The following is a 27,959-nucleotide window of genomic DNA, read 5'->3' as shown; positions in this document are numbered from 1 at the left end:
TGCATGCATTGTTTTAGTTTGACAGGGTCGGCGCTAGCTTAGCTTAGCATAATGAATGGAATCCTTTGTTGCCAGCTAGCATGTCCTGAGTAAAAGTGATATAAAAAAAAAAAAAACCCACCTAATTACTTCTTGTGGCCTGCGTATTCACAACGAGTACAAATAGCGATGCAGATTAACACTAGGCGATTTCCTAAGCAGATATTGACTTATATATTAAGGACTATATTAGGGGGAAGCACAGGCTAAGCACTGCTACTTGGGCGTGATATCTCTGCGCCCAAGTAGCAGTGCTTCGCCTGTGCTTCCCCCTAATATAGTCCTTAATAAGTCAGTATCTGCCTAGGAAATCGCCTAGTGTTAATCTGCATCGCTATTTGTACTCGTTGTGAATACGCAGGCCACAAGAAGTAATTAGGTGTTTTTTTTGTTGTTTTTTTATATCACTTTTACTCAGGACATGCTAGCTGGCAACAAAGGATTCCATTCATTATGCTAAGCTAAGCTAGCGCCGACCCTGTCAAACTAAAACAATGCATGCACTGAGACAAAAATGCATTTGCCCACCTATCTAAATGTAGGAAAGAAGGTGAATAAGCCCTATTTCAAAAAATGGTGGAGTGTTCCTTTAAACCTACAATTGAGTGTATTGTTATGATAACTGTAACTGAAGTGACTGTAAAGTGTAATGGGGTAATCAAATGTGGACTAAGTTACTAAGCTGAGATAAGTGAATGTGTGTTCCTCTTACAGTTAACATTTAGTCTGTGCTTTCGTTTTTACTTATTTTATTTTTTAATTTTGTGAATTTAACTTTAATGCTTTAAAAAAGCATTATTATTTTTTTTAGATTGTAATGTTGTTGTTACAATGTTAGAATGTAATGTGGGTTTAACCCTTTTTTTTGCACATATAGCATAGCCTACGTGGTTATATTCGCTATATTTGTTTTCATAACCTTCAATATGAACATCGTTTGTAGGACAACATTAGGCATGATATTAAAGAACCTTTTTTTAAATAAACACAGATTTGTTTTTAATCCAAAATAGAAAAAAGTAAAAAATACAGAAATATATAGCGTATATCGACATTCAGCCAAAAAAAATACAGAGATATAATTTTATTGGCCATATTGCCCAGCCATATTCTCTTCAAATATGGTTGCTGGCAAACAGAAAGCCCCCTGTCCACTTTCTCCAAAACTGTAAACTAGGCCCAGACCGCAAACAAAACTAACTTTGAATCTTCCAATAATAAACGGTGACAAAGAAAAAACAAAGCATGAGAAAAAATGGTAAAACCCATAGACTGTCTCGTATAACACTGAAATTCCAACATAACTCACAGCGGGCACATCATCTCACGGGCTGGGACGGCTGCCGCGGGTGGGGGCGGATGCGGGCGGAGGTAAGGCTGCCCTGCCGGGTGATGGAGTGCAGTGTCACCTCCGGCCCAGGCAATTTATGGCGGAGCGCTGCTGACGAGCTCCCAGCAGTAAAGAGCGCACAGGGGCGTATTTCACAGCGAGCTGAGCTTTATGAAGAACACTTCGACGCCCCGGCAGGCCGCCGCTCGTGACGGATGGAGAAAGACGCATGACAAGCTTCATCATTGTTTGTAAATCTTAACTTGTTCCCGCTCACTAACCCCAGAGGCAATTTTCCAAAGACAGCTGTGGGGGCCGCTCGGAAAGGACAGCGTCGCACTCCTGAAGGTTATTTGGCCTCATATTTGGCCAACTGATTACCCCAGCGCTAGGGAAAATAAATACATGCCACACAAGCACTGGAGCCACAGAAACAGTGCAGAGGACTCAGGAGACATAACCATCTGAAAACCAGGCGCCTTTGTATCTTACTGTAAAGCTACTTTGAAAATAATTAAACTTGAATGCTTGTCATTTACGGAGTTGCCTCTTTTTTAATCTCTCTTGACAGTACAAGTAGTAATACCTCAAAGTCCTCTATAGTTACCAGAAAACAACAATGCTGGGAACAGCTAATCAGGTCTGATTGTAGAAGTTGTGATTGTGAATATGACACAATAAAACACTATGAGATGTTTAGGGATCTGAATGAAGAGGGAGTGCAGACCCCATCAAACTCAGGCCACACTAGTTTGGACGGTCACTCGTGTCATCTAGTTTCTTCCTAACCAAAGGGTTCGAACAGGTTGAGTTGAGTTTGAAAAAAGTTTAATTCACTCTCACACACACACAAAATGCCATCTATGCTGACTAAAGTTCATTACGGCAGAGGTTTTCAAACTTTTGGATGCCAAAGACCCCCAAATACATATGATGATCCCCTTCTGAGAGACCCACTTCAAGAAAAAAGACAGCTAGCTATATATTTGCATGTACAGTATACTCATTCTGCGTGAGAATAATAAATGTGTTATGAAGACATGAAGACAAAAGACTTATGTTTTTATTGTACTGAAACAAATTAATAATGAGATAACTTGCAGTTATTACATTCTGCTGATCTCCCTCACGTCTTTAAACACATTTAACTAATATTAAAATCATTAAAAAAATCTGCATTACGGAATCATATAAATAGTAGGTACGGAACACGTATAATAGATCACAGACCCTTCAATGCTGGGCTCTGAGTAAGGGTGTTTTGTAGATTGGACCACCCAACTTGGAGTGTTTTGTGTTGTAATGGAACATGACACCCCCTGCAGTGATAGTGGGGGTGACAGGCACCCTCATGTTGAAACCACTGGAAATCAGCATGTAAAAATCATTAACAGCCAGGGCAGGTGGCAAGCTTGGAGGCATACGGGAATGGTGGATCACAGAAACACCATAATCATACTCACACTGACGGTGAGAACTAAAATGTCCTTTAACACTAAATTAGTGGAGAATGGTGCACAGTAAGCCATACATTGTTTCTAAAAAATGTTTAAATAATTTTAGACAATTTAGTTTAAGTTTTGCTACATAGCTTTACAGAGTAAAAGGCACAGGAAATTTTAATATAAAATACAATTTATGATTTCTATGTTCTAAGACTGAAGCGCTTAGCACATGGTCCTTGTCTCTTTAAATCTGAAGTCACCAGAACAAATGATGCTCATAAAAGTTTTACCTTTGAATTTATTTATTTTTATAAATTTTACAGCGCCCTTGACTCAGAGTATGAACCTCCCTCAGATGTACTTGCTCACACTGTTGATAATCTCTGGATAAAAGTTTATGGCCCTAAGAAGCGTGTGTGTGTGTGTGTGTGTGTGTGTGTGTGTGTGTGTGTGTGTGTGTGTGTGACTGACCTGCTGCTTTTGGCTCAGGGCAGGTGCTGGGTGGGACACATGCAGCCGTGTCGATCCCCTGACTCAGGTATGATGAATAGTAGGGGTGTGTGCGGTACTGGGGGGGCACATTATGACTGGACAGGCGGCCATTTCCATTGGGCATCTGTTTCAGAAGGGATTTGATTTTGGGGCAGGTGGAAAATAAAGAAGAAGAGTTAAGTCAGCACATAAAGAGTCCAATGGTGTGAATAGTCAAGAATCAAAAGACGCAAGATCGCTTTTTAAAGGTCCCGTTCTTCGTGATCCCATGTTTCAAACTTTAGTTAGTGTGTAATGTTGTTGTTAGAGTATAAATAATATCTGTAAAATTATAAAGCTCAAAGTTCAATGCCAAGCGAGATATTTTATTTAACAGAAGTCGCCTACAAAAAACGGCTGGATTGGACTACATCCCTCTACTTCCTTCTTTAATGACGTCATTAAAACCGTATTTTGACTAACCTCCGCCCACAGGAATACAGGCGTATTGATGGCGAAATGTCAACAGACGTGGTTGATGTTTATCTATAATCGGATACCGCAAAAGTTTAATTCGAAGTTGTTAGTTTGCTCTGTCCATTTCACCACGGACTGTTTTTCTAAACTGGGATAATATCAAGCAGGCTTCTCTCAGCGTTTCATACTGACGAAGGGGACAATTTCAACTATATTCCAGCAAGCGGTAAGTAGTGATTTGCTATGGAAGTAGCGATCAACTTCACATCGTTTCTCTTAGTAGGATGAAAATAATCTTACTTAAAGTCCGCGTGAACCGGAAGTTGCAAACGACTTTTCTCCAGTGTTGTGACGCATTTCCCAGTGAAACGGAATATTGAACAGAAGGCAGGGTTTTACTCTAGCGCTCCTCCTCTCCATCTCTGCTCATAACAGACTAACGGTTTGAGGGGAGTGGTTAAGCGCTGCCCAAACCAATTCCTCAAACCTACGTCATCAGGGAAGGTCCTCCAATGCAGAGGGGAGGGGCATTTTCAGATTTTGATTAAAGATTACGAAGCCAAAATTTTTTTTTGTGTGGATTGACTTGCATGGATGAATTGTTCACCACAAAACGATCAATTTAGGCAAACAAAGTAAATATGGTCAATTTTGATTTCATGTGGACTTTAAACTGTGATTAATATACAGAAAGCGATCAAAGAACAATCCCTTTCCAATCGCCCAAGCTGTCAATCACACAGCGCAAGTTTATCTGGACACTTGCCAAAACTCGTTATGAAATCAATGACGCTGTTACACTGCACAACGAATCTCTTACTGTATTTATATACTTCATGTTTGCATTGGTGAAATCATTAGTGAGTGCAGAAACTGCGTTGCAATAAGATCTTTTTTCACGCGATCAACAGACTGTCATCTGCTCAATGCTCATCACTGCAACCTTTTATGTGACTGAAATAGATCTAAATACTTAAAAAACTTCTCACGATTCGTTAATCCCGATAGCTGTAATAGTAAAAACGTATACTAGCTGTAATGGTAAAGGTTTTCCAGATAGTTCCACATGTAATGCCAGATATTTCATATGCAAGCATGTCAGCCAATCACAGCAGAGGGCGTTTACATTGAAGTCTCACAGCAGACACGCCCCTTCAAACAGAGCGTTCAAATCAGGTGATGAAATCAGGCTAGGAAAAATGCCTTTTATTTCTAAATTATAAAAAAAAATGTATCTAAAAAACATACTAACATTATAAGGGCACCCCAGGAAACATTATAAAAGAATAAAATAATCCATGGAATGGGACCTTTAAAAGTTGCAGGTGCAGACATTCACATTGTATAATTGCTCATCAATGTTTTACATCATAATTTGAAAAACAAGTTAAAGTTAGCTCGCATGGAACACAGAGCAATGTTAAACAATAGGATAGCAACAAAGATTTTGCGAGTCAGTTCACTTGGCAACAAAATGGCATCATACAAATTGCTTTTTTTAATTCTAATCACGCTAAAAATAAAAACATTACACTATTGTTCTAAAGTTTGGTGTCAATAAGATTCTTTTAAAGAAATCTTTTTTTTAAAGATTTAAAAATAAATTAATATTTTTATTCAGCAAGGATACAGTTTCTGAAATTTCTATTCATCAAAGAATCCTGAAAGAAATGTATCATGACTTCCACAAAAATATTAGGCAGCACAACTGTTTTCAACATTTATAATAGGTAGGGATGGGTATCGTTAAGGTTTTAACGGTATTACTACTCTTACCGATACTCCTTATCGATCCGGTACTTTAACGGTATTCTTATCGGTTCTTTTTGTTATATTAAAAAAAGGAAAAAAATTATTTAGAACATAATTAATATTGCTTTATATTTTGAAATGTAAAATAAATATCTATAGCAAAAGAAAAAGCAATGCTTTAACAAAACAAATAAAACATGTAGGCTGTGTTATGCAGAAGGGTGCAGGCTTTTGTGTTTTATATATTTATATTAAGACATAGGACACCAAAAACAAAGTACAAACACATGGTCAAACAAAAAAAAAGTATACAATAAAACAAATATACAAATTATATACCCAGTGCTTTAATTTCAGTAATGTCTGACATTACTGTTCAAGAGTAATATGGGCTAAAAAGACATCTAATAAAGTCAGATTTAAAATAACACTGCATAGTTTATCATAGATTGATTAAAGCTTATGAAAGCCAAAATTATTCATTCAAGAGCTGCGACTGATTTTCCTTTTGCCTTTTGTTGTTTGATTCACATTAATGGAGCAATCGTCAGCAGGATTATTGGACTGCTGCCTCTTTAAGACCAAATGCAGATCTAATCATTATTACGCCTCATATTTTCTCCCAACTATTTACGCCCATTTAAGACATAAACTGTATTTAAGTGAATAAACTGTTTAAGTGAATCTCCAAGACGGCCATTTTGATATATTTTTGTGTATATTTGATCGTTTAGATCCGCACAAAGCCCAAAATATACGTTGCTTGTCTCGTTGCGGTGTGTTTCGGAGCGCGCGCCGCATTTGAAACAGCGTCTCTTGCTCAATTTTGGTACTTGCCTTTTATTATCAAACGCGTCCCGCAGTTTAGCAACAGTATAGACCACATTTTACAACAATCACCGATCGTGCAGATTCTGACATTACGTTTGGGTTTTAGGGAGAAATGACAGCGCACCGCTGTGAGGGGAAGTTGCGCTAAACAGAATGAATGCGGCTTTAGTTTTTAATGGTTATACCTCAAATATCTTTTTTATAATCATTGGAAGCCACAATCTAAATCTAAAATAAAATTAGTTTAATATCAAAGATCTAAAGTGTAGCCTAACCGTTTGAATGTTTAGTTCTGTCCTCATCGTCACTCGTCACTCATTAACCAGGGCCGTTGTGATGTGCGCGCCGTCGCTCCGCGTTAAAGATCTCTCTCTCTCTCTCTCTCTCTCTTTAGCAAAAATGCATCAGTCAAATGGTTAAATATTATTATATATAGAAGTGGCTGGCGAGATTAAATTAGCAAGATAATAATTTCTTAATAGCAATAGCACTTTCTTAATTTCTCCAGTACCGACAGCAGAACCGATAACGTCCGAGCTTATCGATCCAGCGGTATTTCAAAATTCAGCACCGGGGCCCGTTTAATACCGGGTTTCGGTACCCATCCCTAATAATAGGGCTGGGCGATATAGCCAAAAATATTTTATCACTAATTTTTTCCAAAGTAATCAAATCAAAATATAACAACAACAAAAAATGATTTTTTTGTCAAATAAGATGCTGCACAACAGAAGTGTAAACATTTAAAACATGGATGAAAACATATCATCTTGGTTGTGATATTCCTTAGAAATAATATTATTATTATTATTATTTTGAAAAGTAATTTTTAGCATACAGTAGTGATATATTTCTGTAATAATTTCTTGGTTAAACCAAACTTTTATTTTGAAGGTTTGTCGTGAAGATCTTTTAGTTTAATTTTAGTTCCAGTTTGTATTTGAAGGTAGTTTTTCTCAAATTAAATTGTGAAAAGCTTGTGAAGTGACTCTCAAAGCAGTTCTGGAGATGAAGCTCATGTTCTCATGTCCTCAAATATTGAGATGGCAGACGCTGAAAACACTGAGCATCACGTGTTTGAGTGTGTGTGTATCAGACGAAACCACGCCGTCCATTCACACAGAGACACACAGAAATCACTTATTAGAAACATGCACTTACTGGCTGTTGTCGCATTTATTTCTGCTGTGTGATAGGCTGTTAGATGAATTTATATCGAGTAAAAATGTCCAGAGCTTATCATCGTTATCGACGTAAATTTGATCGTGATCTGGATATGATAGTGTTTATCGCAAAGCCCTAAAATGAATAATAATAATTGTTTCTTGAATAGCAAATCAGCATATTAGAATGATTTCTGAAGACACTGAAGACTATGATTTCTGAAGACTGTGACACTGAAGACTAGGGTTGGGAATCGGATACTTCGATTAGGCTAATCGATTCCTGTGTGCCAATTTTAATGTGGTTTTAAACCATTCAAGCACAAGACAACGAGAAAGAGAACTCAGTTTGGTACTCACACATTGTTTTCTATGCTGGGTACATCCAGAGCACACACACACAAAGTCACTTATAGTGCACAAATACCGAATTGAGTTCTCTTTCATGTCTTCTTGCACTTGAACGGGCAAATACACACAAAGTTATGTAAAATATCCTTGTAAACACAGTGGGTTATGTCTTAAGTGAACATGAACAGTTGAGAAAGAAAACGCATGTGTAACAGTATACTGGATCCGTGCATTCGGTCTTAAAGTGACAGAAGCCTATTAAACATGTCTGTCCAATCACTGATCTTGACTAACTATAATCTTGAATAGCTTTGCTCAGTTGTGTAAATTTGTGCTATTGCCAATTTGCTTATTTGTTCTTATTGTATTACTGACTGTATGTATACTTGTCTTTAACCCCCCGAGGTCGACGGTATCGCCGGCGATACCAGCTCGCTTTTTTTTTATCAGTGTAAAAGAAACTCATAAATACTCTGTTGACTTTGATTTTCCATAGGAGTTTCATACATCAATCGATTCTGTTAAATGTGTATTATTTTTGTGTATACTCACAATAAAAACAAAGTGTTGTGCTTTTCGCCAAATAAAGAAAAATAAACACGAAGCGAGTTCTGCCTTCTCTCTGTCCGTGTAGTCCATTCTGAAACGCGTCCGAAAATGAATCATAACTCAGCGAATACTTCTCACACAGGCACGTGAGATATGTCTTTATGAAGCTTGAAATCTCTTCTTTTAAATGAATTAATTTATATAAAAAACAAATGTTTTCACTCATGTAATCCGTTTGAAAGCAAGGAGAGGTACCGTTTTTCTCCATTATCTCTAAATGAGCTGCAGCCGCCCCGCCCCCCAGCGCGATTCACATGTAAATAGTTAGGTGATCTAGTATGCATCGCATACGCCCCCCGATCAATGCCATAAAAACACAGTTTCTTCATCAGACTTACTGATAGTTCATCGCGTTTTGAGTATGACACGCTTCTCCGGTAATAAAGACGCCCTTCAGATGATTCTGGACAGCGAGGAAGAATGCACCTTTTCCTCAGAGGAAGATTGTAACTCAGACGACGAACGGCAGCATTTTGAAGAGCGAATTCCGCCGAGAACACAATTTCGGAGTAAGTTTTACTTAAAAGTCTTTTGTCTTTTATTTTTCGTGTTCGCATTTATGAGGAAAAAACAATATTACGTGACAGTTCTCCATTATGGATGCGAGCGCTCTAAAAAAAGCACTAAAAGACCTTCAAACTTTCACAGAGACCTCAAAACAGAAAGTACAAATCCTTTCTTTAAAACGAATTTCGTTTTGTATCAATTGTATCTTAATTTTAATAATTTTTTCATTAACAAATTTCCTGGTTTTAAAGTAAATATAGGCTAGCAATCACAACATAAGGTGCTTGAACTGGAGATCATCATGAACCAGACCGTAGCCTACTCGCCTCACATATATGAAATATATTTACAGAAAGCTGGTTCTAAACAAAACCATCCAAAACACTAGCCTACTGCGAAGATCGCGAGTCAATAGCCTATCGTCAACTTCATCTTTGCCAGAAGTAAAATTTAAATCGCGTGTGAATGAATGATGATGTTTTAGCAAACTGTATTGCTATACTGAGATGAGTAAAAATCGACTGAAATATAAATACATAGATAAAATGTAGGCCTATAATCATTTTTTTTTACAAAGAAAGAGTACACTTGAAATATTGTTGAAATTGTAATTATTGTTGTAATTGTAACCTTTTTAATAAAATAGCAAAACATATTTACAAGATAGATGTAAGCAAAATTTTAAATGGTCAATATAAGTCTTCTTCTAAATATATCTTTTGTCCTTGCATTGTGGCTCAGTCAGTTTCACACCTGAATGAATGGCTAATTATGCAGAGTGGGTGGGACATTGTATTCTAAGGTGTAAACCACTCCTCGTTCACGCCCCTCTCGCATATTGGCTTTCCAAGCAAAACCTGTTTTACATCAATTTAAAACAATGTATGGTTTTATGTTAACGATAAAGCAAGACTATTTTCACATAATTTTGAAGAAAAAACTCTAGGCGAGGACATCCATTAGTCAAAAGTCTTATTGACACATATTTACTATGTGTTTTGTGGCCTTATTTCAGAAATTTTATTTTTTATTTTTTTCAATAACCATGCATAAACATTATTCTCTCAAAAATGAAAACATGTACATACACGTGGCTCACATATTATTGTAGCCCTGTTTGTGCTATATAGAGTGAATTTACACCTTTGCTATTAATATGTTTATAAGCAACTGAAAAAAGCACAAATGTCAGGGCATGTCAGAACATCTCAAGGGCCCCAAAAACAGCCCAGACCCCAGAGGGTTAATAATGTTTGAAATTATATTAGTCTACTTGTTCATTAGGCTTCTGATTTTTGTTCATGGTATACAGCTGCAACAGAATGTTTTGCAAAAAGACAGAATAAATATGTTTGATATCAAAATGTTTGACTTTTTTTTATCATTTTGGAATCGAAACTGGGAAATGATAAGAATCTGAATCACTAAAATTCAAACGATACGAAACCCTACTGAAGACTGGAGTAATGGCTGCTGAAAATTCAGCTTTGCCATCACAGGAATCTTTTTTTATATATATATATTAAAAATATTTACTAATAATTTGTAATATTTCACAATATTAGTGTTTTTACAGTATTTTTGAATAAATATATGCAACCTTGGTGAGCATAAGAGAGCCTAAAAGAAAAACAACTTGGAAAAAAAAAAAAAAACCACTGACCCCAAACTTTTGAACAGTAGTGTATTTGCATGTTGGCCCAGTTAATGTGCATGCACACTCTAAAGCAAATAGACTAGGCAGTGCCTTGACGAATAAGGCAACAAGCTTTCTTAATTTAAAGGCTGATCCTTTATTGTAGACACCATATTGGGCATTGTAATTTCTCTCATTCTTTTATACATATATGGTCCATCTGTATCTTTTTGAACCAGAAGATATACCAAACAATACAGATGTAAACCAGGTACAGTATATGGTTCACCAACAGTGATGGTCTCGAGTTCTACTGCACACTGCATGACAATCTCAGAGCACTGAAAACATTTAATAAAACCTCTAGTCCGAGAGGGAGAAAAAAAATGGCCAGTATAAGTTATGGTTGACCTTCTGCCTAGATTGCTTTATTTCTCCCTCTCTCTTTTTTTCAAAATAAACTGCAACAAACTGCTCTGGCAAGTTTTTCTTCCCTCTTTTGAGAACTTTAAAATAAGCTGTCTACTTGGCAGCACAGAGGCTTTAGGGTGTTTTCAATTTCACTTTTATGGAATTTGATTTCTGTCAGCCAGTAATATGTCACCATTTACTGTTCACCCCATCAACTCTCGACAGGTTTATAAACTGTTATTTAAACAATGTCAGCCTATTTTATTGCCTATGACAAATATAATACAAATTGAACTGTATTTTTTTTTTTTGAGTACCCCACCAATACATGAAATAAAACAAGGTGGAAAAAAGCATGTGCCACAACAAGCAAGAGACAAACACTGTGTTTGTGCCAAAATATTTGCAATGCTACTCAGCTATTTCCTTGCTTTTCTATGCCACTCTTAACCCACCATAACACTTACATCCAAATAAGTGCAAGTGGAGTAAAATCCATGCATCATTCAACGTCCTTCCCTGTGATTCTGATCTCTATCTCAGGTATGAACATATCTAGACAAAAATCTGGTAACATTGCATTGTGCCTGCTTTAGGACATCTTCAGCAGTTTGAAAGTGCATTGTGATTCCCAATTCATGTAATACAAGAAGTGCTCACACAGAAATGACGAACAGGCCTGCTAGCGTTGTTCGATCCAGAGCAGCATCATTAATGAGGGCTGGCTGGAGTCCTTTACCTCCCTGAGTGAGCTCTTATCTGGCACCATCAGCTGTCTGGATCCTCTACGCAACCCTCATATTTTCATTCTCCACCTGCAGTGCAGCGGAGCCCCACTCACTGGAGGTGGGAGAGGGCGGGAGATGGACATACTAAGATAAAAGCCAGATGAGGAGGAATAGCTCCTCGCCCTTATTACTTCCTTATCAAATTGACCCTAATAAAGATAAAGAGAAGAAGCTATGATGGAAAGTTTCATGGTAAGTTATGATTTTGTAAATGTAAGATAGAATACATGAATGTCCTACAAACAACTCCATACCAACAACTGTGAAGTTTCAGAATTACAAAACACGAACACAAATCTCACACTTCGGTTTCATACTTTGATTTTCCACAATATTTTTCAAACTTAACACTCATTCCATTTGACATGACAACCTAAACTAACCTTCGTGTCAAAAAGTCTAATAATCTGATATTTTTATCTTAACGACCTTGACACACAGTATCACGAGTCTACATGAGTCCTATCTGTGATTTCATGTTTTATAGTTTTCTTCCCTCAAAATTGTTTGTATTAAATTGACTTTGATTTGACAGACAAATGTTGTTGAAATATATATATATTTAAACTAATTCTTTATTTTTTTTTTATGAAATATTAAAATATTACAAACTACTATTATTAAACTACTTACTAAAAACAAGTCAAACTACTTAAACTACACAGAATTTGAGCCTTTAAATGGGAATCTTCAGTTACTCTCTCTGAAAGTGAAAGTAATTTAGAAATGGAAAACATTTAGAAATTAGAAAAAAAGCAGTGTTCAAGACACTATCTGTATGAACTACAGTAGTTCCCAAAATTGATTTCCGGCCTAGGAAAATTGACATCTTCACCCTTTATTGAAATATTATTCAATATTTGTTAAAGATTCTGTTGTGTAGTTGTGCTTGGAGTCAGTTGTTTTATTTGTGATAATGCAAAGAAACTAATTTTAATAAATTATTAGCCAGGCTGTCATTCAAAGAAATGATAAACGCAAGAGAACCAATGAAATATTAATAACTGATTATATTCTAGTCAGTGTATTCTTTTTCCAGCAAGCTTTTTGTGTAGTAAAATAATCTTGTCAGATATATAACTTAACCAAGTTTAGTGTTTTGTTGTTCTCTCATATTTAAACTATTACAAAAAAAAATATATATATATACAGTATATATATACAGTATATATATATATATATATATATATATATATATATATATATATATATATATATATATATATATATTATTTTCCTTATATTTTGATGGTTTAATTGAACTTGTAGGGTCATTAAAAACAAATATCCCCTCCAGACATCACTTTTGGCCACTACTGGGGTGTTACAATATATCACAATAGAAAAATGCATCAATATGTATTGTGGATAGTGACTATATGTATTGTGCATAGTTCACCCAAAATGAAAATTTCTGTGTGAGAAAAAATTCACGTTTACAGAGTTTCAGTGTCAGTACTACATTAAACTACTATATATAATGTTAGATATAATGTATAATAATGCAATGGGGGAATATTTGTGGATCCTGATAATGCCAAAAGTCTGTGTCAGTGACAGAATGCAAGTATGTTCGTCTAAAATAATTCTGTATTTTTAGCTTCAGAATCATGAACATTTTTATTGTGGTGTCACCATTTACCTGTGCAATGGGTTACCAGCACCAAGTCCAAGCCTCATTTCCACCCCAATGTAAAACCAAATTTAGCAATTTGATCAACAGTACATTTACCATATAACTTGGGAGTATCGCAATAATATCGTATTGTGAGTAGGCCTGTCACGATAACAAATTTTGCTGGACGATAAATTGTCCAAGAAATTATCGCGATAAACGATAATATTGTCGTACTGAGACCATTTTCATTTAATATAATTATAATGGCATAATAATGCAGGTACACCTTTTCAACGATCTATAAACTTTTATTTCTAAAGAATATTAAACATTGAAAACGGAAAACATTTTAAATATCCAAAAAAATGAACAAAACAACCAAAAACAATGAAAGCAATGGACTCTTAGTGTCTGTTAACAAAATAAATGTCTGTTAATAAAAAAAATGAAACAAAATTGCACTTCAAAAAATATTAAATATTAGGCTTTAGACATTATTAAATAGTGATACATTCCATAACAGGCAAAACTGACAGTTAGGACCTTTGTAAACAAATAAAAAAAGCCTCAACAAGCCATATCACCCAAATTTTGCACTGTTACTCCTGTTACTTTGTCAAGTGATTGTGTACTGTCGGGAAGACAGAGACGCACTTTATTGCGTGCATGCTACGCACTGAAAATACTTGGTTAGGATTAGGGGTGAGGAGTGCGTGCGTATTACACGCCATAAAGAGTGTATCATATGCACGCAAAAACTATTTTTGGCATATAAATGGCACGAGAAATAACATTTGTGGTATAGATATGCATTTTCATGTGATTGGGCTCGCTGTCGCAACTCACAACTAGCGTCTTCTCTCTCTCCCGGCAGTAGCCGCAAACAGTCCCGCGGCCGCCGGCGCTTTCCCATACAAAGACCATGTGACTGACAAGCGCCGCCTTCCCACACAAAGACCATGCAACTGACAACAAGAGGGTTCACTCCTCCTATACGCTAAAGAACCGAGCGAGAGTGGTCATCCAGTCTCTTTGGTAGAGAGAGAGAGACGAGGAAAACAAACAAGCATGCAAATGGAATTATCGCGGCCGGAAAAATTATCGAGCTCATTTTTTTTATCGTGCGATTAATCGACTTATCGACTATCGCGACAGGCCTAATTGTGAGTTCAGTTTCGTGATATATATCGAATCGTGACATGAGGGTATCGTTACACCCCTAGCCACTACTGTACAATTCTAATGCATTTTTTAACATACTGTATATAAATAAAAACAACTCTTGCTAAATGTTAAAGGGTTAGTTCACCCAAAAATGAAATTGTCATCATTTACTCACCCTCATGTCGTTCCAAACCGTAAGACTTTCGTTCATCTTCAGAACACAAATGAACACAAATTTGAATCTTTGGAACACAATTTTTTTAATGAAATCTGAGAGATTTCTGTCCCTCCATTGATGGTCCACACAACTACCACTTTGAAGTAAAGAGATCGTAAAACTAATCCATAGGAGTTAAGTGGTTTACTCCAAATGTTCTGAAAAGACTTGATAGCTTTATATGATAAACAGATTTAATTTAGTATTTTATTCACATATAAACATTGATCAGCAAACATAAACAGAATCTCAACAGAACCTGCATCCGAAACCGAATGCTTCCCTACTCTATGCGAAAAAGAGTACGCCAAAAAAGTAGTCCGAATACATAGTATTTGAAAAACAGCAGTCAAAAGTCCCTGGGTGACCTAGGCTACTACTTCTGCAGAGATTCTGAAGTGTGCATTCAATGGACAATTTACTATCCCACGAGGCCACGGGAGGGGATTTATGAATGGAAGTGAAGCGACGCAACTGATGCTGGTAAGTCATGTGACAGTAACAACATGGCGGATGTAGTACATACGAATTTCATTCATACTACCCACATTCATACTATATAGAACATAACGAAGTAAACTCAAATGTAGTACTACTTAGACAGTATGCGATTTCGGACGCAGCGATAGTTTACTAAAAAAACATTATATTTCCTTCACGCATCTTCCAAATAGTCAAATCAGGCAATGTGAGATCAGAATTAAAGTCACTCCCCCTCTACAGAGCTGTGCTTAAACAGCAAAGCTGTATCTTCACATGAGCAATGTCATTAACCTTTGCAATTCAAACCCTGGGACACACTAAGGAGATGGAGGCGGTGACCCTTGAGCAATATGTCGCCATCAGGGACCCAACTGCACAAATATGCTGAAATATGGCCCCATCACTGACGTGTGTATATAACACTCCCTGGAGAAATATAGATTGAATTCACTTCACACTTGAGTAGATCAGATTTGATACAACAGGGATACTTTGCAATATAAATCGGAGTCCATACACACAGGCTGATCTCCATATGAAAACCATTTTATATCATGGTATGAAGACACTTTCTTATGGCAGTGAGTCTTGGCTGATTAATAAGGGCTTGTAAAACTGTTGCAATACAATGATGATATATCAAAATTGAATGGTCCATGACTTTGAGGATGCCCTCAATTTCATGCTGTCCAGTTGGATATCTTCAAACAGACATCTTCAAACTTGTGCAGTATAGTCTGACACAGACAATGTCCACACTGGAGAGCTGCTGTCAGGACAGATTCATGTGCCTGGCCTCAGAATTGCATGGTTTGCATCTGGCTAATGGTTTGCATTACAGTACATCTGAATATAATTTGGTGTTAAATCTTCAACCACACAGTTAATATGTTAATGTCTCTATCATTACAAATGGAAACGCCTAGCCCCCGCTGGTCTGCACTATTTCCAGGTCACTAATCAAATAAGCTAATTTGTGATCCCGACCATGTAAATCTTTTGTACAAAAGATCAGATTTCATAGAAGAACAAGATTCTTTTTGGAGCAAAACGAGGACATTCCAAATACTAAGAAATTCTGAAATTCATATTGACTTTGCAATCAAGCTCAAAATAGTTATGATAATTATATATTCATGTGTAATGATTTTTTTAACATTATAAAATCGTTAAATAATTTGAAAGCATTTTCTCCAGTGTTGTCTCTGACTTTTTGACCCCACTTTGTAAGTACTATACAGTTTACAGTCAGTAATATTTAGTTTTTGAAAGAAATTCTCTTAATCTCACCAAGGCTACATCTATTTGCTCAAATATATAAAATAGAGTAAAAACTGTGAAATATTATTACAATTTAAAATACATTTTTTTATTTTAATATGATTTTAAAATGTCATTTATTCCTGCAATGGCAACGCTGCATTTTCAGCAGTTCAGTGTCACAAGATCCTTCAGAAATCATTCTAATAAGCTGATTTGCTGCTAAAGTAACATTTCTTATTGTTATCAATGTTGAAAACAGTTGTGCTGCTTAATATTTCTGAGGAAACTGGGATACAACTTTTTCAGGATTATTTGATGAATAGAAAGTTCAAAACAGCATTTATTGGGAAAAGAAATAATTTGCTTCAGCGTCACTTTTGATCAATTTAATACATTCTTGCTTTCAAATAAAAATGATCTTACTGACCCCAAACTTTTGAACAGTACACTGTAAAAAAAAAAAAAAACTCATGATTTGTTATCACAGCTTTTTATCTTTTGTCAAATCAATTTAGATAATTAATGTGGTTCAGATAACATCATATTTGGGTGTCTATTTATTAAACCAATCTCCTTCATTGTATTAACTAAAAAAAATTATTTCAATGAACGTAAAATTAAGGCAACCAGGTAACTTACTTTTATACGTTAAACCAACAATAACTTTTTACAGTGTAGTTACACCAGCATTACATAAAATAAAAATTGTAATGCAACTACTATACACAGAAGTAAAAAGATATTTTTACTATACACATACTTTTAAAAAGATATTTTACTGGTAGAATAGTGAGAGCGTAGAAATAGAAATATGTGTTTTTGCAGATTAGGATTTTTTTAAATACAATATTAAACTAACAAAAACACATTTAGCTGATAAAGCAAAAACAGTGACACTAATTGAAAGCAGTTCTTATTTACACTGTTTGATATATCAGTTGTCTTGTGATAGTCGTTCAATGAGGATAAGGGTTAAAAAACCTCCAATGACAGAATTAGTTGCGGTTCCGGCTAGGGGGAGCGGGGAAATGTAAACAGCCTGTAAGAGGTGTAGCGTGGCATGAAAGCTCCACACCTTCCTGCTGTGTTTGGCCAGTGGTTTGGAACGATGGCACAAGGATTATCACTGTAAACCGAGGACAGAAGCTCACTACGGCCTGCCAACTTCAACAAGGCAGCCGGGTCCAATGACAGAAGCCCCTATCAACACGGCTGCAACACACTTAATCACCTTATTACCGTGGCCTGGGCTACATGGGACGCAGACTGGGTGAGTGTGGAGGTGTGTGCAACATGCTGGCGTTCACATGGATGTTTGCTAGTGTGCTCGTGTGAGGTACACACAGTACTAAAGGGTTGGTTTGAAGATACTACATAGTGGGGGGAAGTGGGGGGGGGGGGTTGAGTTTGGGGTCACTAGATAAATTCAAAATAAATTTGAGTCGTTTTTGAAAGTACAAACTTAAAATCTGTCATGGACACTTCCTGTTACTTTTACAGTGACGCAACTCTACGGTAAAAAACTGTGACAATTTATGGTAAAGAAATACCATAGCTAGTGTGTAAAAAAAAAAAAAAAAAAACTACTTATGTTAAATACTATAAAATATTATGAAGCAAACTTTTTACCTAATGTGAAGCCAGAATAATCAAGATAAATGTACTATTTAGCAGGAGAAGGGCAATGCAAATAATTCATTAAAATAATGCAACAACTTACTGTTTACAAATTTACAGTAAAGGTTCCTGAAATAAAGTGCAAATGGGACTAGGTAGCTTAGTACATATTAAATAAGTCCATACTTATTAAATATTTATATGTATTATAATATATATATATATATATATATATATATATATATATATATATATATATATATATATATATATAATGATAATAAATATGTATTATTTTATTAGCATATAGTAGCATATTTTAGTGTAGAATTAATAATGTATAACCTGAAAGAGCAATTCAGTTGCACTTGACATGTGAGGAGCGCATTTATTCACCTGGTATTGCTGGTAGTTGTACAGGTTGCTATAGTAGGACGTGTACGGTGTGGGCTGGTAGAGGTTGTAATAGGAGGCATCCACCATCAGCTCAGAAGGGCCCTCATTGTGCCCTCTGCTGGGCACTGCAGAGCTCAGAGCCAGCATGGAACGGCTCTCTGAAACATCAGACAATAGGTCAAAATTCTCTGACAAATCCATCAGATTCACATTTTACACAATATACAAAATAGGAAATTATACAGTTTCTATTTTTTTTTTAAATCAACCAACTGAAGCGTATTCCTTTCAAGCTATTCTAACATTAAAAAAAACACATGCTTGCAAATGTTTGAAAAAATTTTTTTTTGCAAAAAGTTTGTAAGGCATACAAACATGCATATGATCAACAAATGCTAAATTGAGTAATTATTAGGGGTGTAACAATATATTGTGTCACAATATATCGCAATACAAAAATGCAACAATATGTATCATGGATAGTGACAATATGTATTGTGCAAACAGTAGTTCATCCAAAATGAAAATTACTGTGTGAGAAACAATTCAAGTTTATAGAGTTTCAGTGTACTACATTAAACTACCGGGAAAATATATATGGTGTTGAATGTAATGTGTAATAATGCAGTGGGGGGATATTTGTGGGTCCTGATAAAAAGTGGCCTACATTATTTTAAATATATCTAGCTAGTGACAGAGTGCAAGCATATTCGTCTAAAATAATTCTGTATTTTTAGCTTCAGAATCATGACTATTTTTATTCAGGTGTCACCATTTACCTGTGCAATGGGTTACCAGCACCAAGTCCAAGTCTATTCATTTCCACCCCAATGTAAAACCAAATTTTGCATTTTAATCAACAGTACATTCTTTGGTAATCTTTTACCATTTGACTTGGAGTATCACAATAATATAGTATCGTGAGTTCAGTTTCGTGATATGTATCGAATCGTGATAATCGTAAAATGTAGAATCTAATAAAACATGCTTCAATGACAAAGAGTTTCTCCTGGAATGGCCTATTCTGCAATGGGTATCACACATTAGGAGTAGTGAGTAGTGAAAAACATATGCATATGATATACAAACACAAAATTCAGTAATGATTAAAATATTCTTTAGCGACGGTAATGGCACGGATTCACAGTGATCTAAAATGCCAGTTCATGAGAAGTTATTTTGTCTGCATGTGTGTTGTGTCATGCGTGCGTCCCTTTATCTCTGACGACAAATTCTGAAAACCGCCAGTAACTCCTGCTTCATCTTTCAGCAACTCAAGAGGCAGCTGGCTAAATCACAGAGCATAGACAACCTTGACCTGTCTGGTATCCAACTCCTTCCTTAGTCCTATCGGAGAACCAGGAACAGGATGTTTCTCTCATTCATTGAACACAACAGACACAGACATGGTCTGGCACGGCACAATCGCCATCTACGCTGATAGCCTCCCGCCCCCCTTATGAGAATGGATGTGCACCTCAGTGTTCTGAGGAGGTTGGCAGAATTGAGAATTATGGGATGGTTACAAGATGTCCATGGTCATGGTTCCTTTAGTTTTTCCTCTGCCACTCACACACAGTGGATAGTTCAGGGGGTCAAGATGTACTTATCTCTTCGTTTTCCCATGGTAAAGTGACAAAGGGCTGATTCACAGTAACCTCCTACAAAGAGTTGAGCTTAGGTCTTATTTTAATAAAAGGGTGTAAATTGATGGACAAATTCAGAAGGTCGTAGTAATGCAACTTCTGATGCTGTGCCTCTTAGGCATTCATGATAATATAATTTGATAACATGCCTTTCAAAACACAAATGTTAAATGGTTTTGTTGCATTAAGAGCTTTTACTAAACACAAAGCTCCAAGTAGTGGACATACAAGCCAAGTGAATAGAACTTTTCACCTTCAAGTTGTTTCAAACCTGTATGAATTTATTTCTTCTGCTGAACACAAAAGAAGATATTTTGAAGAATGTCGGTAACCAGACAGTTGATGGATCCCACTGATTTCCATAGTAGGAAAATAAATACTATGGAAGTCAATGGGGTCCATCGACTGTTTGGTTACCGACATTCTTCAAAATATCTTCTTTTGTTTTTGTCAACATGATATTGCATGGAAAAATATTTTCTGAGACTAAAAGGATTTTTTTCTTTATATTTTTTCTGAACTAGATTTTTGTCTGGCTTAAAGAATCCTGAAATTGTATGTATATGGAATAATTGACGACGGGCCATTTAATTATCAGAAAATAATACACACCCAAGGTAATGTCTGTGGCCACGAAGCCTCGGGTGCGTGTTATTTTCTAATAAGTAAACGGCCCGTTGTCAATTATTCCACTTATACTACGGTTACCAAACTTCAAGACATTAAAACTCTCGTGTGTAGGACAAACAATTCAACAGCCCCATAGTATTAAAATTAAAAAATAAATTACTCAAAAATATAGTGCTTATGAGATTAGGGAAGACTGGGGCTAGTTGTCCCATTTTTGCTGTAGTTAAAATTGCTCAGGGTCATTTTTTTTTAGTCAATTTAATTTACCTTTACCTAACTTTGGTACTATTTGACTACAAAAATCTACTGAACATTTATGTGATTATTTACCAGGGAGAGAAAAAAGAAGATAGCGTTTAACATGTTGAAACTGTAATGAAACTGAAAGAAAAAAATAACAAAATAAAAAATAACAAAAACATTGTTTAAATGTACAATAAATTAGCAATGACATGAATGCAGTTCCATAAAATTACAACAAATACAGTAAGTTGTGGTCAAAAGTAAAAAAAGTTCAGTAAAATATTTTTTCATTCAATATCATGTTAACCATCCATTTTAAGGTTCTATTCACTTAGCTTGCATGTCCACTACTTGGAGCTTTGTTTTCAGTAAAACCATTAAACATTTTTTCTTTTGAAATGCATTTTATCAAATTATATTATCATGAGCCTCTTATAAAGTGTTTTTAAAAAAGCGTACCGTCATAAGTTTCATTACTACGACCTTTTTCATTCTCATAATCTGTCTACCTTCTGCAAAATGTTCATAGTTTTAACAAAATAAAATATTTTCAAATATATAATATAATATTATAAAATATTTATTAAAAAAAGCACTCCCCTCAATAAGCCATTTCACATAAAATTACCCAGTTCAAAAGTTTACATGCGCTGCAACTTCCATCGTTTTGTTCAAATTAATTACATTTTGCAGATTCTGCATGACAACTTGCCCCAACCAGACATTTTTTGAAAGATGCCCTTACAGTTAAAATCTGCCTTGAATATGTATTTGACTCTTGCCTTAATGTATCCCAGTGTGATTTTATTTTGTTCATGTATTGCCCAAAAACAGCTATTAGAAAGGCTATAATGGATATGATGACACTTGAATTTTTGCTTAGATTCATTTACAAAATAATGTTTAAACCCAGCATACTGTAAATAAGCACATCCATTTCTTAACTGGACTTTTGACTCAAAACCATATAAGAAATTGAGATGTAGCCTAGGCCATCCTTTGTGACACCTCGTATTGTTTTCGTTAATCAGGTTCTCTCACCTAGGTTGGTGGGAGATGCGGTGGCACTGCTGTTGGTGGGTGATGGCGGTCCTGAGCTGATAGTAAACACATTCACATCACCCACGACCTCGTTCTTCACCATAGTGTCTGAACCGGACAGGTTAACCGGACTGCAGATGCCCATCTCTTCCTCTTGGGCCTGCTGCCTCCGCAAGGCCACCTAACGCGACAAACATTGAACTCAAGGCCCAGCCGGGACAACAAGTTCACTCTCTAATGCATTAAAAGCATCACGAGACATTTAAAATAGAATTTCGTAACAATTAAATTTCTTAACACTTATTAAATGATAGTTATTCCGCAGCCTGTTTTATTCGAAAAAATATATATATAAAAAAAAAAATATCGGCGCCAAACTGCAGCTAGCTGAAACAGTCGCAAAACCTGTACTGTTCAACAATGTAGCTAGCAAACGTTACTGTGCTTGTAAACAATTTATCGTGATTATTGTAGCAAACAGTCCAATTATTTGTAAACTCGACTGGAAACTGGAAAACCGACTAAAAAACATGCGATGCGGTTGATGCAGTAACGATGAATTAAAAAAAAACCGATAGGGGGAGGCAAGGCATGAAATATGGAGAAGTTAAAAGTTTATAAACAACACTTACACAAACACAAACATACAACGAAACAGGAAAAAATAAAAACCCAAATCGGGTTGAACTTGCATGGTCCTATCGAGGATTGGCTCGTGTGTAACGTTACCTGGGCTGCCATGACCCGCTGTCTTTCAGCGATTAGTCTGCATTTTTGACACTGACAGTCCCTCCAGTTGCAGAAGCGTTTGTGGCCCTTTAGTGGAGACACGAAGCCGTGGTTCCTGCAGCGTGAGCATTTGGGCATACGGGACGGTTTCCTGACAGCCAGAGGGCCGTTACTCTGATCTTCCTCACTCATCCTGACAGGTGGTAAAGGACAGTCAGACTCTTCTGCTGCAAATGTGTCACGCCAGCGGATTATAAGACGTTTATAAGGGGGGCAAGGGGGGCTGGGGGGGTGTCTGAGGTTTGATACAAAAAGCGAATGTTTGGCGCGGGCAAACCTGTGCATTCCAGTGCGCGTGGGAGCTTATGTTCAGTTTCTTCCCACTGAGACCAAAGTCACTCCCAAGTGTCTCGTGAAATCATAGATCATAAAGACACAAAACAAAATGCGAGGATTGCGTTATAAAGCGTGTTTAATTTTTTTTGGATATATGGGTCTCAAAGAAATAGAAAGCTTCATGATTCATCAAATGTGATGAGTTGGAACTGGCCGGGGGTTTTCAAACAGGGTCCGGGGATATCAGGAAAGTTCAGAGAAAATAAAAATTATTATAAAAATATTTTCAAAAAATAATAATAATAAAAAAAACATATATCTAAAGTACTTTGAAGGTAAAGGGTAGCTAAAGAGGCAACGTAATAAAAACGGAATATTCTACAGTTTTTTTCTTTTCTTCTTTTTTTACTGGACTGTCCGATCAAGAAGTTTGAAAACCCATGAGCTAGAGGACATCACTGTCCAGACAGGGTATCAAATTAACTGCAATACTACAATTTCTGTGCAGTGGAAAATAATGACTTTCTTTTTGACTCATACTAATAAATATTATATACTGTTGCATGAAAAAAAAAAAATGTCAGAATACATACCCAATTCTGGATCATGGTCAGGAGAGAAAAAAATGTTTTTAGCAGCATAATGGTGTAGTTACGGTATCAACCAGCAGGGGCTAACTAGCCATAACCAGTCAGGACATTGAGGATGATGATGATAATGATGATAATAATAATAATAACTTGCAATGTGAGTGTCCATAACTAAAAGTCACTCCTCACATCATATTTTCATGCCTGCAAATCCCACCCCTGCAAAGAACAGGAACAGAGTCAAGCTAATTAAGGGGCAGTTTTAATTAGGCCTATTTTATTAAAATATAGTAAGAAATTAAATGTTTAATATTAAATCATGTTTAAAAATACATTGGTTTAATGTATGCAATTACATTATTTTCAACTGAATATTTCCTGTTTGAATAATAGTGCATGTCTGAAAGGAGACAGCAAGTCATGCCTAAATTCATTAATGGTAGATTAGCTCTCCTTTCCAGTAGAGGGAGACATTGTACTGTTGACATGTACGAAACTACTGAAAGAAAAGTTTCACAGGAGACACTAAAAAAAAAAAAAACAGGAACAAGCCATGTCATTTTAGTACTTTATTATTGAGTTATAGGCTACTATCGGCAGTTTTCTGTTATTATATTTGTGACTACACGAAAAGCCACATATTAGATGCAAGACATAAGTTTATTACATAAAGACCAGCCAAAGCTATTGCATCTATGTCGCAAACATACATTATATACAATGAAAGTACAATTATTTCCGATAAAAACTTTTAATTGGTAAATATATCTCTAATTTCCTAAATACTGTGATTTTTAAATAGATGAAATGGCAAGTATAAATGTAAGGACCATTTCCAATCTAGAAACATATGTATAAAACAAGTTGAAAGTCTGTATTTCAACTTGTGATACGCACTGGACATCTCTGATACAGGTTTTGATAGAGGAGAAAAGATTTAAACTCTAAAGCCTGAAAATACTGGGCAGCATATACATGGTTCAAATATAAAACTCATTATACATGGTTCAAATATAAAACTCATTGTCAGGCAACATTGGCCACATCTTGGAATTATAAATTATTGATTGATCAGCTTTGAACAGGACTGTAGATAAGATTTAGGCCACTTAAAGGAGGAAAAATACCAAGACATTTTCATATATTATAAAATGACACATTTATATGAGAATAAAAAAATTCTGAAGGCAACTCCATAGCCACGTTCCAGTTGACGTCTAGCTCTGATATTATGCTGGTGATTTCAGGCAGAAGAAATACTTCGTTTCGAATACATTCAGGGTGAGTACAGATTTGAGGTCTTGAAAGGACTGACTCTTAGCTAGCAAGTCCATTTGTATTATATAATCTGAAAGCCAAGGAGAAAGACATCACTAAGAAGACATTTGCAAAAGTGCTCAGTATAATTGCCTACTATCCATTAGTTGAGGTTTGAAGTAAGTTTTCAGTCTTTTAGCTTTAGATTTGGTTTCTAGCTGATGAAAATGGTAGGCATGGCAGAACCTGAAAAAAATAGCAGCTCGGGCAGGGTGGGCTAAAAGCTCTCCAATCAAACATGTCCCTTCCTTGTAGGACTGGGTGAAGTCTTCCTCCCAAGACGAGGCGTACCCTGTGAACAGATTACAGACATAAAAGGCATGATTAAGAGCCAAACATGAGTCAGCTGCAAAATCTATAACCATTATAAAATAAATTGTCATTCTCAGCTGTAACACTGAAACAGGTCAAGATTCTTTATATTAGTTCTGTGCAAAAAATATCCCAATTTTTCAAGTTCTTTCAAAAGAAAGAAATTTTGAATTATTATCATAATGTACAAATACACAGATAAAATGAATGCATTGCATATCAGCTGAATGTGAAAGTGTGGACACTCACTGGTGACTGTGCTTTGGAGAAGTTCATATGGGCATACAGCAACACTGCTATGTCCTTATGACCCGCTTCCAGAGCAATTGACAGGGCATTACTCTCATCCTAGGGACAAAAAAACAAAAAACAACAACGCTTCATTAGCCTTACTTGCTGTCTCATAACAATACTGCAGTATCCACTAAGAAAAACGAGATAGACACATTATACAAATATGCTTCATGTTCATTAAACATATTTGATGGATTATCTAGTTTAAAAGAGGACTCCGCTCACTCACATTATCGCTGAGTGTGGCGTCGCAGCCCGGCTGAGCCAGCAGCAGCTTGACTATCTCGACGTGGCCGTGTTCACTAGCGCACATGAGCGCGGTCGAGCCCTCATCGTCCTGGATGTTGACGTCTGCGCCGCAGGCGAGCAGAGCCTTCACCATGTCCATTCTGCCATGACTGACAGCCAGCATCAGCCCTGTCTGACCAGCCTGGATTCACAGGGTCAATGAGATCAGCTCAGACACGTCTAAAGTGACTGTGTGGAAAGCTATTCATCTAGGTTAATGCGCATTTATAAACATACTATTTAGCTTATCACACTGACCTGGCTGGCTTTTGCATTGACATCTCCTTTGCTGAACAGCTCTTCAACCACCCTCATGTCCTTCGGGGCCTCCGCGGCAGCTAGTGCTGCTAGCATGATGGGAGTATAGCCCGCCTTGTTCTGCTGATTGACATTGCAGACGTCTGTGATGAAACAGAGAGAACAGGGGAATCAGAGAGAACGCTGAGCCCACCCTTGAGGTAAATGCATTTGGAAGGAGGCCATCTTTTGTGTGAATTTAAGAGATGCAGGGTATTCAGACTCAAAGTCATGGGCTGTGGAATTAGAGAAGGACCAAAGCGGGGCTTCGCTGACTGGCAATGGGGCAAAGATGGCCAGAGGGTCTGAGAATGGAAGCAGACAATCGAGACAATGGGGGCTGCCCGAAAAGAGTCAGATAGTAGAGGAGCACAAAGAGGTTGGGATAATGGGCTTTTATTTTCAGGAGTCGAGGCACCTCATCAAGTGGTATTCAGAGAGGTCTTTGGTGCTTTTTGGAGGGGGAACACTGGGAAACGGCCTGATTCTGGATGTGGCTGGAGAATTTGCCATTAGCTGACATACACTACCATTCAAAAGTTTGGGCTTGGTAAGACTTTCGAAAGAAGTGCGCTCATACTTAATATAATGGTCCGATACCAACAACCAATACCACGCAGCGTGTGCAGTTCTGTGCTTGTGACAGAGAAACAGACAACAGAGCAAAAGAGACCTCAGAGGAGGATATATATGAAGTAAATGTATCGAAATAATAGAATGTTAAACAAATACAATTTGTACGCCTATATAGCAGCTGTGCGCGAGCTGAGAAGCGAAACACACAGGGGTGTATTGAGCGCACAGCGGCACAGACATGAGAGCTTGTCATGCGCACAACCCTTTTTCATAGACAATGCTGGAAATTTTGTAGTTCGGTTGGAAATGATAGCAAAGAAAGTAAAACCAACGTTAACTGATGGTAAAGAGAGAGAGCGCACACTTCGGTTGCTTACTTTTGATTGCTGATTGTTCACTCAGCACACATGCGTCATTTGAATTAAATCTAAATCGTATGTGCAAATACAAACATCAACTGTTACATGGTTTATGTATAACGAGTGGTTCCCTACATTATTTCAGGAAGGCGGTACAGTAATAACATTACGTTTTCTATGTGCAAACATCTGAAGCGCGTGCCCAGAAAAGCTGCCTCTCAGACAGCGCGCAAAATAACCTATTAAATCGAGTTCTCTTTTATGTCGTCTTGTGCTTTAACGGACAAATTCACACAAAATTATGTAAAAAATATTGCCCGTATAGGCAAGTATCCTTGTGAAACATAGTCGGTTATGTCTTAAGTGAATGTAAACAGTTGAAAATAAACTGTGCATGTAACAGTATGTTGGATACGTGCAGCTCTTAAAGTGACAGAAGCCTAATAAAACTACTGCTGTCTCCGTCCTCAATGTTAATCTAAGAACAAAAGACAGAGAAAATCACTCACTGCTCTTGACTGGTTGAGCCCTGCTGGAGCAGCTCTAAATATGAATTGTGCTATTAAATTAAAGACAATAATATGAACAGTGAAAGTAACAGTAGTTAGTTACAGTAAAAAAAAAAAAAGTAAAATGGAATGAAAATCCGGTACTCGGTATCAGCAAGTACTAGTATCGAATCTGACTCGTTCTGGAAAAAGTGGTATTGGCGCATCCCTAGTATTAACATTCG

At 36.6% G+C, this 27,959-nt stretch overlaps 2 protein-coding genes across 9 annotated transcripts in view; both read right to left on the bottom strand.

Annotated features, from left to right (window-relative positions):
* dmrt1 (doublesex and mab-3 related transcription factor 1) overlaps positions 1 to 23,049 on the bottom strand; it is a gene marked incomplete at both ends in the record, with an annotated part of 33,466 nt that extends 10,417 nt beyond the window's left edge. The window contains 4 exons of the mRNA XM_081366926.1: positions 3,286 to 3,430; positions 18,569 to 18,726; positions 22,129 to 22,309; positions 22,858 to 23,049. Of these exons, the coding sequence (XP_081223052.1) occupies positions 3,286 to 3,430; positions 18,569 to 18,726; positions 22,129 to 22,309; positions 22,858 to 23,049 (676 nt within the window). The remainder of the gene's footprint in view (positions 1 to 3,285; positions 3,431 to 18,568; positions 18,727 to 22,128; positions 22,310 to 22,857) is intronic.
* Positions 23,050 to 24,337: 1,288 nt separating this feature from the next.
* The window catches only part of kank1a (KN motif and ankyrin repeat domains 1a), a 48,152-nt gene continuing 44,530 nt past the window's right edge, over positions 24,338 to 27,959 (bottom strand). For 4 of the 8 annotated variants that reach the window (XM_081367132.1, XM_081367133.1, XM_081367129.1 and 1 more), the window contains 5 exons: positions 26,253 to 26,395; positions 25,936 to 26,136; positions 25,662 to 25,760; positions 25,287 to 25,392; positions 24,338 to 25,131 (listed from right to left, as the gene is read on the bottom strand). In XM_081367132.1, the coding sequence (XP_081223258.1) occupies positions 25,333 to 25,392; positions 25,662 to 25,760; positions 25,936 to 26,136; positions 26,253 to 26,395 (503 nt within the window). In that variant the 3' untranslated portion in view covers positions 24,338 to 25,131; positions 25,287 to 25,332. Of the gene's footprint in view, positions 25,393 to 25,661; positions 25,761 to 25,935; positions 26,137 to 26,252; positions 26,396 to 27,959 lie in introns of all 8 variants that reach the window. The other 4 variants (XM_081367130.1, XM_081367131.1, XM_081367128.1 and 1 more) reach the window with 1 other exon arrangement.

The sequence above is a fragment of the Scardinius erythrophthalmus genome (genome assembly GCF_964197995.2).
Source record: "Scardinius erythrophthalmus genome assembly, chromosome: 5".
NCBI classification, from domain to species: Eukaryota; Metazoa; Chordata; class Actinopteri; order Cypriniformes; family Leuciscidae; genus Scardinius; species Scardinius erythrophthalmus.
The sequence above is the reverse complement of the archived record's forward strand: the minus strand, read 5'-3'. Positions and strand labels throughout refer to the sequence as shown.